Genomic DNA, 13,816 nt, shown 5'->3' with positions numbered 1-13,816 from the left:
ACAGTGCAAATGTAGTTACATTTGCATTTGTTTAAGCTGTGAACTAATGAGTTAATGATGTGCGATTTCACCTGGCATAGAAAATGTGCTCTCTCGTCAGAACACGGTTGTTCACAGGAGCTCGCCAAAAACACAACTAACATAATCACTTCAAACTGAAGCTGGAGAGACTGCAAACTAGCTGCATTTTATCTGTTTTCTATTGACATTTATTTGTATAAATCCATTAAACATTTTGCTGATTCTTGATTTCAACTGGCTGAGAAAAGCTGCCTGCCTTTCTGTCTCATCCTGATCCCCAACACGTTCATTACTTTGCGACAGTTGGAGATCGAATTTGAATACTGAAACAATGTTGTAAAAGTTGGAGAGACAGACAGCAAGGTTTATACAAATTTCTGCTGTTGAAAACTAAATGTTAGTCTAAAAGAAATGTGAGATAACATCAATGCTTTTTATAGTGGAGATCAAGATTATAAATTGCCTGGCTGGGTTGATGAGATAGTTGATTACGCAGTCAGATGGAACAGCGTAAATAGGCATTTTAACGTTGTAGATTTAGCCGGTGGTAACTTGTGGAATAGACACCGGCTGGAACTGCGGTTTTAGCCATTCAGCATTAGACCCACCCGTTGGATAAAATGTGATATTCCACTGTGCTCTCTGTATGGACTGGTAGGGAGAGTACTGACTCATGCAGCTATCACTTTGTTGTAAATAAAACATGCACACACTAGCATCGTTGAGCTCTCTGGGTTAGATAGGGAGTATGGTGACATCTATATCACGCAGAGAACACAGACAGGAACCCCATGATTCACTGGGAACGCATAACTAGCGTGATACCGTCCATGCGTCAGAGCAATTTCATGCAATAGAGGAAGAACAGATATCCAGGAGATCTAAGGACCTGCTATTGTTTTGTTATCCTCGGAAGCTGCTGCCTAATATGCGTAGAATAGCTGTTGTCATGTTTTACTCTGTCTCCATGCAGAAGGCGTAACAGAGAAAAAAAACGGAGAAAAATAAGATGGGGAACCGAGTGCAGAATACTCCTGTAGCCGAGTCTACACTCTATTCCACTGTGCCTATATCAACAAAGCTTTGACTCTTTAACTAGGTAGGTCCTTAATTTCAATGATGACCAAACCTTGACCTTTCTTTGTAATTGAAAGAATGAAGCATTAATGTACTACATGATTGCTTCAACAGTAATCTGTATAGGTGTCACTGTCTGTAAGGCCTCTGGGCTTTGCTGACCTCTGTGGGAAGGGTCATGCCAGGCTGAATTACTTACCCGGGGGAGAAAGATATGCTCACTAAAGCAAAAAGCAACAATTGTTGTAGTAACTCTCTCTCCCTCTCGCTCACCTCGTTGACGGCCACATAGTAGCGTGGCTGCTGAAAGCGAGGTGTGTTGTCGTTTTTGTCCCGGACTACAATCCGGACCTCGTGAAGAATCACTGTCCCAACCAGCTCACTGGTGCACTGGACCTTCACCACGATTGTAGTGATAGAGGAAGGGGGCTGAGGATGAGAAAGAGAGTTAGAGAGTGAGAGTGAGAAGAGAGAGCAAGAGAAAGAGATACAAGAATTCAACCAATTCAATAAACCAATGATTATGCAATCATCTTTGTAAAATACATTGTCACACTGCTCAAACACACTCAGTAGATGATTAGTTCCAAATGTTTCCAACACAGCCACATAAAGAATGCTTTTCTACCTCACAGTGTCCTAGGATTTTACAGACTCTGAACAGGGAAGTGGTGGATGGGCTCCAAGACAAGGAGGCAGAGGTTACAAATCAATCCAACACAACTGATTTTTCCTTACAATGAGGAAATTGCAGTGCAATCAAACCAGGAGCCTCAAAACAGTGGGATTTGTATAGCACTTCAAGCTTTCTTGGACTTGTTTTGATACCAGTATTTACAGTGGCCAAACTGTTCTCGTTGTGAAAAACAGTTAAACATTGATAGACATTTCCAGCATGCAGCAGGCCTGTCTTATTTTCTCAAATCAATAAGACTAAGTGGTGTTGTCCATTAGTTCACTCCAATTAGGGCAGGGGTGGTAGGGTTAGGGGAAAATAATAAGGAAACCATATTCAAAAATATATGTATATGGGGGATTGGAAATGATCCAGGCAATTACATTGATGGAAGCCACAATCTATCTGCAATATCAATTCTACCCCCCACCCCATGATAAAAAATAAAAAAATTATTATAAAATAATTGTGTGGTTTTGGAATATCAATGCGTTTTGGAGAGCTTACAATGTATTTGCATACAATTTAAGTATCAGTGGAACTGTGTATGTGTGTGTGTAGGCAAGTGTGCCTGTGCTTGCAATTTTTAAAAAATGTAAAAGCCTTTTCCTCTACTAACAACAGTATCCAAACCCAGGTCCATACTCACATCTCTGTCCAGGACACGTCCGGTGCTGTTGAGGAACAGTCTCTGTCTGAGGGGATCCAGGATGACCCAGTAGGCATAGTTGTCAAGCAGGATCAGAGAGATGGTCCTGTCTGGGTCCTCTGCTCTCCCGTTGATCTGCATATTCTCCACCAGAACTGTGCCTGCACAGAAGAAGTAGTTATATTGTAATTTAGCATAACACTTTTATCCATTGCAACTTAAATTTATTTAACAGATTTATGTCCAGTATGTCACCCATGCAAACACCAAACCATCAACGCTGGTGTTGCAAGCACTATGCCTCAACTAACAGTTACACAGCAGCATAGTTATCAGGGTCCACATACTCTCCAAAACTTCTGAATCCCTTTGTGGAGAAAGCTACATCATAGCTCACTCCAGGCATGACCAAATTCTGTTCCTCAAGAGCCACTTAAGTTTTAGATGATTTTCATCCTTGTTTTTGAATCAGGATTAGAATGATTAGAATCCGACACTGCAGTACTCGAGCACTGGCCAGACATTCTCTCTCTCTGCTCAGATGCCTCTAGAAACACAGCCTTGGAGTTCTGGGCTTGGAATTGGCTGGAGGAAACCAACCAATTGTGTCTTGTTTGATTGGCATGCTTGTTAGGGTACCATGACTCCACCACAAAACCTTCTGACCTTGTTAATGTGGAGCCACCTTTGAAAAAAATTTGCAAGACAAAATACATATACTCAGAAGTAATGTAGCATGTCATATACAGTAATCTCTGCTTGCATTTACAAAACCAGTCAAAGGTTTGGACATATCTTCTCATTCAAGGGTTTTTCTTAATTTTTTACATTGTATAATAATAGTAAATACATCAAAACTAAGAAATAACACAAGGAATCATGAAGTAACCAAAAAAGTGTTAAACAAAACAAAATATATTTTATATTTGAGATTCTTCAAAGTAGCCACTCTTTGCCTTGATGACAGCTTTGCACATTCCTGGCATTCTCTCAACTAGCTTCATGAGGTAGTCACCTGGAATGCTTTTCAATTAACAGGTGTGCCTTGTTAAAAGTTAATTTGTGGAATTTCTTTCCTACTCTTTCCTAATGTGTTTGAGCCAATCAGTTGTGTTGTGACAAGGTAGGGGTGATACACAGAAGATAGCCCTATTTGGTAAAAGACCATGTCCATATTATGGCAAGAACACCTCAAATAAGCAAAGAGAAATGACAGTCCATCATTACTTTAACACATGAAGGTCAGTCAATACTGAAAATATCAAGAACTTCGAAAGTTTCTTCAAGTGCAGTCGCAAAAACTATCAAGTGCTATGATGAAACTGGCTCTAATGAGGATCGCCACAGGAAAGGAAGACCCAGAGTTACCTCTGCTGCAGAGGATAAGTTCATTCGAGTTAACTGAACCTCAGATTGCAGCCTAAATAAATGCTTCATGTTCTGTTTAAATTCTTCAGCATTGCGCGACGGAAGCCCGCCCTTTGTACTTCCGTTTGATTTCAGCATTCAGCATCACTGGTAGTGAAGAATCGCAAGTACATCTCTTAAAATAAGTGTTGGAAATCCAAACGTGGATCACGTTAAAATAATCCAGCAATCTCAATTGCTTGGGTATTATCGTCTCATTCAATTAATTTATTTAAATTGTCGGACATACCTTTCTAGGTTCTTCCAATTAAATGAGACACCTTAAACTTTGCAATAGTAACCTAGATGAACCAACTTCCCAGGTGAATTTAAAGTTTAATTCCCAGATAGCCTATACAGGTTTGATTATTCATTACATTTGATCAATCAGTAAAATCTGATTAAAATCATCTTTGCAGCTCCCAATATATTCCAAAACCAAACTTAGAAAATTAGGAAAACATTTTTTTCTTTCAAAATGTTCTAATAATGTGCAAGCAATCAGAGGGGGTTGCACATTATGAGGCTGCAAATGGATTGATCTCTGACCTAAATATGCCATTAGTGGAAAAGCAGACAACAACGCTTTCCAAAATCAACCATCGGAAGCAGGCCTCGTAAAGGTTCTCTCCAGTCTAGCCCTGATGTCTTGCCACTCAAGATTGGCATCTGTCCAATACCGGAGTGCACAGCTGAAGCACAAGCAGGTAATGGGAGACATAAAGGGACAGAGGGAGAGAACCTGCTAGCTATGGAACTGCGCTTGAAAACTGAACAATTAAATGTAATTGCAAAAACGTATGACGATGAACAAGCTGACCAAATGAATGATGAGAGAACTCAGGTGATGAAGATGGAATTATTGATTTCTAAGCAAGCAGAGGAAATATCATCACTGAATCTCTTGCTCCGTACTCAAGACCTCTATCTGCAAACCATGACAGATAAGTTTGAGACGGAAAGGAGCAAGTGTGACACTCACGTGTCCAAAATCAGTAGTCTAAGCGCTCAAGTGGACTCTGCAATGCAGCAGAATACCACCCTTAGGTACCATCTGGAGGAAGTCCAGAATGGTCACGCTCTACCTTGACAAACTCATCAAGAATTTCCCCACCTTTGACCCCGTTCCAGGTCAGTCAAACGATACTGAGGCGTTCCTAGCTGACATAGTTGGATGGCTACCCGAATGCTACGGTTTCTGACAGGGTTTACCTGTTGAAGCGAACGTCGAATAGACACGTGACAAGGTTCATTCGTCTACAACAGCAACACGTGCTAAATGACTACGCTAAACTTGCCACAGCTTTAAAATTAGAATTCAGTGGTTCCGAGACTCGCAAACACGATAGCTCACTGGCTAACACCGTCAAACAAGCTCGGAACGAACACCCACAAGCTTACTATCATAGGCTTCGTTCAGCTTACAATGGCCTACTCACTGAAACAGGCATGGAAGATCTGTTACCATTTAAACAAATGTTCCTGTCGAACATGTATCCTACCTTCATTACCTACTTGGGCCCTGCCGCCCACGTTGGCTTGCCTATCTTTCAACTCAGAGAGCTTGCAAGCGCAGCTTTTGAAGCATCAAAAGTTCACAACGCTAAGAGCCCTGACCACTCGGTTTTGAAGTTTGACCAGGAGCACTAACTCCAGTTAGAGGGTGCATTATCAGGTATTGGAGCGTTGAGAGATGACGCACAACAACAGTTTCTACCACGAAACCATGATTCCAATAACCTCCACGGTCGAAATAACTGTAAAGTACATTGCCATCAACATAACTACCGCTACAATCGACCTGTTCGCTATGTTCCTGCACCCAACCAGAGCACAAGGGTAACAAAGGGTTGAAGGACGATCAAAACGTCGACCAATGTTCTCCAGCAGTTCCACTACGGGAAGAACTGAAGCGAGAACGATTTGAGAAAAGGACTAGACGGGGAATTACCGGACACCAGGTCCGCAGGAATTAACACCCATAGCAAGGACGTTAAAGTTCTAATTTCTCCCGTTCTCATTCAAGACCCTATCCAGGGCCCACTTGATCAAGAAACAAGACCCCGGGCTTTGTCTATAGACTCTGATACAAAGGTTGCGAAGAAAAAGGTCAAGCGCTTCGTTAAAGCGAAGCCCACTCAAAATCAGAAAAGTCCATCTGCTTGCACCTTGAACAGAAATGGCACATCACGTCGTTGCGAACGACCACTCCACTTTGTGGGGAATATGTCCACTAACCACAAATCTAAACGGCCATACCTGGAAACAGCCCTTGAGGACTGCTTAACTTGTCATGCGCTAATCGATTCGGGTGCAACAATATCACTCATCTCTCAAACATTGCTTGATGATCTCAAAAAGACTTTGAAACCAACTAAACGTTGGTTAAAAGTGGAACGAGGCGACAGTACACTTCGAAGGGTCACTCAGACTACCTCGTCTCTCACATTGAGAGTCATGCTGAAACTACACTTCAAGGACGTATCACTCATCAACCTTGTGTATGTTACCAGCCTCGAAACTGTAACCGTGCTACTTGGAGCAGACTTGATGGATCAGTTACTCCCATTGATGGATTGGAAAACCAACCAGGTATTGTCACAGGCCACCATGCCTTCTCCACTGACCACAGTCTGCCCCTAACGCTAGCTGCAACGCAGTCATTCACGAGGGGTATCTGTCGAAAGCACCCCTTGGGAAAAAGATGTTTAAAAACCTCTTGGGGCAGAATCCGATCCAAGGAGATATTACGATATCTCGACACATTCAATCAGCCAACCTGATTGACCATTCTTTTCATGATTTCGAGCCAGCTGTCTCTGTGAATAAGCAACTTCCTAGTCGTGCAATACAGTAGTTGAGATTAAGTTCTCCGGCCCTTCGGACACTTCCGCAAGCACTGTGGCCGTCTCAGCAAGAAAAACATTTATACTCTGATTCCGATGATACACCTTCCGCTTTGTTGGGGACTGTCACCACTTACAAAGTCACTAATGGCGTCAGACCAGCAACTGATCCGATGACTCCCACTGGTGAAACACTTTGCAATATCAAAGACCGATATCCTCATCTCAGTTCGCAGGTACTGAAGAGGTTAACACACGCGGATGCGGTGGTGACTGACATGCCTCTACAGCCACTGAGTGTTTTGAAGCACAAACACCAGAAGATTTGGTTGAAAGGTTACAGCCATTCTCATAACAACGCGGCCACTGACAACTCGTACATAGGGTCCGACCTTTTCGTTTGCGCCTCAGACACCAACACCAACACTGGTGGGGGGGGTCCCAAGACACAAAGGGGGGGAATAGTAGCCCAGACCCATAATGAGCCACATCGAGGCCGGTGGGGGGGTCGAGACTACGGACAACACCGTATGAGGCCGCCAGAGCATAAATTAAATCTAGTTGTAAACTCCCCTATGAGAACAGTGAGGAGCAGACAGGCCCCTAGACAGGGATTATCTTAGAACACATCTAAGATAGTACTGAGGTGTACCACACTGGTCGTAAAGGAAGTTCAGTGGACTTGTCCACCTCCAAAACAAATGGCAACAATAATCATTCCTTGCCATGTGTAGGTTCAACTACAATACAACTAGTAAAATGCTCCAATCATTAAGTTCCGGTAGTATAATTTTTCAGAATAAATCGGTAGGATAACTGGTCCCTTTGAGCACCAGTACCAATACCAGCGACAGTCAGTCTAGCTACAATCAGTAAGAAGGTTAGAGACCTAACCAATCAAATTACCCTTGACAATAGCGACATAGGAGTCACTCAGAGTGCAACACGTGGAAGGGAATCTCCAGTGCACTCTTCCAATGGTTAACACACATGTCACTAATAAATAGAATCCTCCATTCAGGAGGAAAATTATTAGAATCATTAAACACGATCACACCACGTACGACTGGTCCAATACTTAAAGAGTACTTCCGTTGTGAGGTTAGCTCCTCCGTGGATAACATAGCTATGAAAGAGACTTCATACCTATCGCCACTACAATAGTGGAAGACACAGTGACGTGTAGTAAAAACTACTACAGACTCCCTCGACACCAATTCTGACTGACCTTCAGGCATTGACCTGAAAATCACCTGACTACGTCAGACTCATTCTGAACAAGTGGTAATCTGCAAGAAAACTTGCTTTTCTTCCCTTGACCGGCGCACTTGTGTAAGCATAAATGCACATACACAACGGAACATACAATTAGGATTTATGCTAGGACCACTTAAGGGTCCAACCAAAATACCAGCCTTAGTAAATAAAGTTGAACATTTACTTCTAGGCCTTTGAATCTACACCACTCACCAGTTGTCTTCCCAGAAGTCCATAGGTCATCCCTGTAGACTGCCCAAAACTAGTGCCTTACAGCTGTAAACTTATCATATAATTATCAACTTAGGATAGTGCCTAAGCAACATACCAAGTAGGAAAACCCTAGATATGGCATTAGAGACAATGCCATGATAGTCATTTTGCCAGAACATTGGACGTATTTAGAATACAGTCCAATTAGATTATTTTTTTGTGTGAGAACTATATTTTGTATATCTTTTGTTTATGCTTTCATTCCTTTTCGGTTCAGTTCCTTTGACACTTAGGAAGTGATAGAGCCATAAACAAAGACCCATACAACCATCACTTAGTGCCACAACGCCTCTCATTGGGGAACGAATGTTATTATATATATTTCATGAGTGTGTGTGCGTTGTTAACATCTGCCTAAATTACTGCCCAGATCATCCAGTCTGGACGACGCCCAGATCATCCAGACTGGACGACGACCAGATGACGGGTCCGGAACGGCGACCCCAAATCCGGATACCCACGGCCCATCCTTGTGGCGGCATGCCCGGCTGTCAGGGAGCCTACCAAGGTAAACCACCAGAGGGGGGAGGGGGGACCACAACGGCGATCACCAACCAGGACTTCCCCTGGCCCTCCCTGGGGTACTTTGCAGCTTCCAGGGAACCTACCAAGGTACATCACTAGAAGGGACCACAACGGCGATCACTAACCGGACATCAACTGCCATCCTTGTGGCGGACTGCTCCTCTTTCAAAGAAGCCTACCAAGTTCAACCACCAGAGGGGACTGCAACGATGATCTACAAACTGGACATCACGTGTTCAGGATTTTATGTTGATTTGTAACCTGCAGGAAAAACAAGATCCAAACCACCAAGGAGGGTATGTCATGACGTTGGCCACTTTGAGTATTTAAAAATATATATGTATATTTCACCTTTATTTAACCAGGTAGGCTAGTTGAGAACAAGTTCTCATTTGCAACTGCGACCTGGCCAAGATAAAGCATAGCGGTGTGAACAGACAACAACACAGAGTTACACATGGAGTAAACAATAAATAATAAAGTCAATAACATAGTAAAAAAAAAAAAATCTATAGACATTGTGTGCAAAATTCGTGAGGAGGTAGGCAATAAATAGGCCATAGGAGTGAATAATTACAATTTAGCAGATTAACACTGGAGTGATAAATGATCAGATGAACATGTGCAGGTAGAGATATTGGTGTGCAAAAGAGCAGAAAAGTAAATAAAATAAAAACAGTATGGGGATGAGGTAGGTAAATTGGGTGGGCTATATACCGATGGACTATGTACAGCTGCAGCGATCGGTTAGCTGCTCAGATAGCAGATGTTTAAAGTTGGTGAGGGAGATAAAAGTCTCCAACTTCAGCGATTTTTGCAATTCGTTCCAGTCGCAGGCAGCAGAGAACTGGAAGGAAAGGCAGCCAAATGAGGTTTTGGCTTTAGGGATGATCAGTGAGATACACCTGCTGGAGCGCGTGCTACAGGTGGGTGTTGCCATCGTGACCAGTGAACTGAGATAAGGTGGAACTTTACCTAGCATAGACTTGTAGATGACCTGGAGCCAGTGGGTCTGACGATGAACATGTAGAGAGGGCCAGCCGACTAGAGCATACAGGTCACAGTGGTGGGTGGTATAAGGTGCTTTAGTAACAAAACGGATGGCACTGTGATAAACTGCATCCAGTTTGCTGAGTAGAGTATTGGAAGCTATTTTGTAGATGACATCGCCGAAGTCGAGGATCGGTAGGATAGTCAGTTTTACTAGGGTAAGTTTTGCTGCGTGAGTGAAGGAGGCTTTGTTGCGAAATAGAAAGCCGACTCTAGATTTGATTTTTAATTGGAGATGTTTGATATGAGTCTGGAAGGAGAGTTTGCAGTCTAGCCAGACACCTAGGTACTTATAGATGTCCACATATTCTAGGTCGGAACCATCCAGGGTGGTGATGCTAGTCGGGCGTCGTGTAGCGGATACAGGCAATGAGGCAGTGATCGCTGAGATCCTGATTGAAGACAGCAGAGGTGTATTTGGAGGGCAAGTTGGTCAGGATAATGTCAATTAGGGTGCCCATGTTTACGGATTTAGGGTTGTACCTGGTGGGTTCCTTGATGATTTGTGTGAGATTGAGGGTATCTAGCTTAGATTGTAGGACTGCCGGGGTGTTAAGCATATCCCAGTTTAGGTCACCCAACAGAACAAACTCTGAAGCTAGATGGGGGGCGATCAATTCACAGATGGTGTCCAGGGCACAGCTGGGAGCTGAGGGGGGTCGGTAGCAGGCGGCAACAGTGAGAGACTTATTTCTGGAGAGATACATTTTTTAAATTAGAAGCTCAAACTGTTTGGGCATAGACCTAGAAAGTATGACAGAACTTTGCAGGCTATCTCTGCAGTAGATTGCAACTCCTCCCCCTTTGGCAGTTCTATCTTGACGGAAAGTGTTATAGTTGGGTATGGAAATCTCAGGATTTTTGGTGGCCTTCCTAAACCAGGATTCAGACATCAGGGTTGGCAGAGTGTGCTAAAGCAGTGAGTAAAACACACTTAGGGAGGAGGCTTCTGATGTTGACATGCATGAAACCAAGGCTTTTTCGATCACAGAAGTCAACAAATGAGGGTGCCTGGGGACATGCAGGGCCTGGGTTTACCTCCACATCACCCGAGGAACAGAGGAGGAGTAGGATGAGGGTGCGGCTAAAGGCTATCAAAACTGGTCGCCTAGAGCGTTGGGGACAAGGAATAAAAAGGAGCAGATTTATGGGCGTGGTAGAATATATTCAGGGCATAATGTGCAGACAGGGGTATGGTGGGGTGCGGGTACAGCGGAGGTAAGCCCAGGCACTGGGTGATGATAAGAGAGTTGTATCTCTGGACATGCTGGTTATAATGGGTGAGGTCACCGCATGTGTGGGAGGTGGGACCAAGGAGGTCTCAGAGGTGTGAGGAGTGGAACTAGGGGCTCCATTGTAAACTAAAACAATGATAACTAACCTGAACAACAGTATACAAGGCATATTGATATTTGAGAGAGACATACAGCAAGGTATAAAGTAATCGCAGGTATTGATTGGGAGAGCTAGCTAAAACAACAGGTGAGACAACAACAGCTAGTCAGCTAACACAACAACAGCAGGTAAAATGGCGATGACTAGGCAGAGAGGGTCGGATTAACTACACACAGAGACTGAGTTTGCGGCTGGGGCCGACAGATAAAACATAGATAAACAGAATGGAGTACTGTGATTAATGGACAGTCCAGCAGGCATCAGCTATGTAGCCAAGTGATCATAGTGTCCAGTGGGCAGCAGTAGATGGAACAGGGAAGCCGCCACTACGCTAGCACGCGGGCGACACGGCGTTTAAAGTTAGTAGCCCGGGGGTGGTAGGGGGGGTGTCTGCTCAGAAGGAGGCCGGTTGAAGGCACAGCGGATTGATATTCGTCGGCAGACCAGTCGTGGTGGTGTCCAAGCCAGATGGCGAAAGAGGTATTGTAGAATTTAGTTTGCTAGCAGGGAGATGTGCCTGGCTCACGGCTAACTGGTGCTAGGTTCGTGGCAGTGGCGTTAGCCAAGGTCCAGAGTATAGCAACCCCATCCCCCTATACCTTCCTAAACTAAATCAGAGGACCGCCCCAGAGCCCAGTTAGGGTCAGACATCCTGGGACAGCCCTTGTCTGCCATTCTGAAAAAAACAAGAAATTATCACCAGACCATGTTTTTCGCCATTATGAGGGGGACAAAAGTGGGCAGACCATTGCTGAATCTTTTAACCATACCACGTGGTTAAACTCTTAGACTATCGATACCGACAGAATGAGAACAAGTCTTTGATATGAATTACTAGTCTGCAGCTAGGAATTCGGTATCATTGAACGCGAAGAACGACAACCGCCGAAACATCCATTCTATAATGCAATCAATATATATATATACAGTGCCTTGCGAAAGTATTCGGCCCCCTTGAACTTTGCGACCTTTTGCCACATTTCAGGCTTCAAACATAAATATATAAAACTGTATTTTTTGTGAAGAATCAACAACAAGTGGGACACAATCATGAAGTGGAACGACATTTATTGGATATTTCCAACTTTTTTAACAAATCAAAAATTGGGCGTGCAAAATTATTCAGCCCCCTTAAGTTAATACTTTGTAGCGCCACCTTTTGCTGCGATTACAGCTGTAAGTCGCTTGGGGTATGTCTCTGTCAGTTTTGCACATCGAGAGACTGAATTTTTTTCCCATTCCTCCACGCAAAACAGCTCGAGCTCAGTGAGGTTGGATGGAGAGCATTTGTGAACAGCAGTTTTCAGTTCTTTCCACAGATTCTCGATTGGATTCAGGTCTGGACTTTGACTTGGCCATTCTAACACCTGGATATGTTTATTTTTGAACCATTCCATTGTAGATTTTGCTTTATGTTTTGGATCATTGTCTTGTTGGAAGACAAATCTCCGTCCCAGTCTCAGGTCTTTTGCAGACTCCATCAGGTTTTCTTCCAGAATGGTCCTGTATTTGGCTCCATCCATCTTCCCATCAATTTTAACCATCTTCCCTGTCCCTGCTGAAGAAAAGCAGACCCAAACCATGATGCTGCCACCACCATGTTTGACAGTGGGGATGGTGTGTTCATTGTGATGTTGCTTTTACGCCAAACATAACGTTTTGCATTGTTGCCAAAAAGTTCAATTTTGGTTTCATCTGACCAGAGCACCTTCTTCCACATGTTTGGTGTGTCTCCCAGGTGGCTTGTGGCAAACTTTAAACGACACTTTTTATGGATATCTTTAAGAAATGGCTTTCTTCTTGCCACTCTTCCATAAAGGCCAGATTTGTGCAATATACGACTGATTGTTGTCCTATGGACAGAGTCTCCCACCTCAGCTGTAGATCTCTGCAATTCATCCAGAGTGATCATGGGCCTCTTGGCTGCATCTCTGATCAGTCTTCTCCTTGTATGAGCTGAAAGTTTAGAGGGACGGCCAGGTCTTGGTAGATTTGCAGTGGTCTGATACTCCTTCCATTTCAATATTATCGCTTGCACAGTGCTCCTTGGGATGTTTAAAGCTTGGGAAATCTTTTTGTATCCAAATCTGGCTTTAAACTTCTTCACAACAGTATCTCGGACCTGCCTGGTGTGTTCCTTGTTCTTCATGATGCTCTCTGCGCTTTTAACGGACCTCTGAGACTATCACAGTGCAGGTGCATTTATACGGAGACTTGATTACACACAGGTGGATTGTATTTATCATCATTAGTAATTTAGGTCAACATTGGATCATTCAGAGATCCTCACTGAACTTCTGGAGAGAGTTTGCTGCACTGAAAGTAAAGGGGCTGAATAATTTTGCACGCCCAATTTTTCAGTTTTTGATTTGTTAAAAAAGTTTGAAATATCCAATAAATGTCGTTCCACTTCATGATTGTGTCCCACTTGTTGTTGATTCTTCACAAAAAAATACAGTTTTATATATTTATGTTTGAAGCCTGAAATGTGGCAAAAGGTCGCAAAGTTCAAGGGGGCCGAATACTTTCGCAAGGCACTGTATATATATATATATATTGATTGCAATTGTTCCCGAATGAGTGAACGTTCATGTGAAAAGGATTAGCATTTTAATTGTTATAATTATCACTCTGTAGTCA

General features: G+C 43.3%; 1 protein-coding gene across 4 annotated transcripts in view; it reads right to left on the bottom strand.

The window, feature by feature from the left end:
- LOC109889942 (protocadherin-15-like) overlaps window positions 1–13,816 on the bottom strand; it is a 266,187-nt gene that overhangs the window by 172,465 nt on the left and 79,906 nt on the right. For all 4 annotated transcript variants that reach the window (XM_031823570.1, XM_031823571.1, XM_031823569.1 and 1 more), the window contains exons 5-6: window positions 2,424–2,584; window positions 1,372–1,527 (exon numbers count right to left, since the gene is read on the bottom strand). In XM_031823570.1, the coding sequence (XP_031679430.1) occupies window positions 1,372–1,527; window positions 2,424–2,584 (317 nt within the window). The remainder of the gene's footprint in view (window positions 1–1,371; window positions 1,528–2,423; window positions 2,585–13,816) is intronic.

This window comes from Oncorhynchus kisutch, linkage group LG4 (assembly GCF_002021735.2).
Source record: "Oncorhynchus kisutch isolate 150728-3 linkage group LG4, Okis_V2, whole genome shotgun sequence".
Taxonomy (NCBI): domain Eukaryota; kingdom Metazoa; phylum Chordata; class Actinopteri; order Salmoniformes; family Salmonidae; genus Oncorhynchus; species Oncorhynchus kisutch.
The sequence above is the reverse complement of the archived record's forward strand: the minus strand, read 5'-3'. Positions and strand labels throughout refer to the sequence as shown.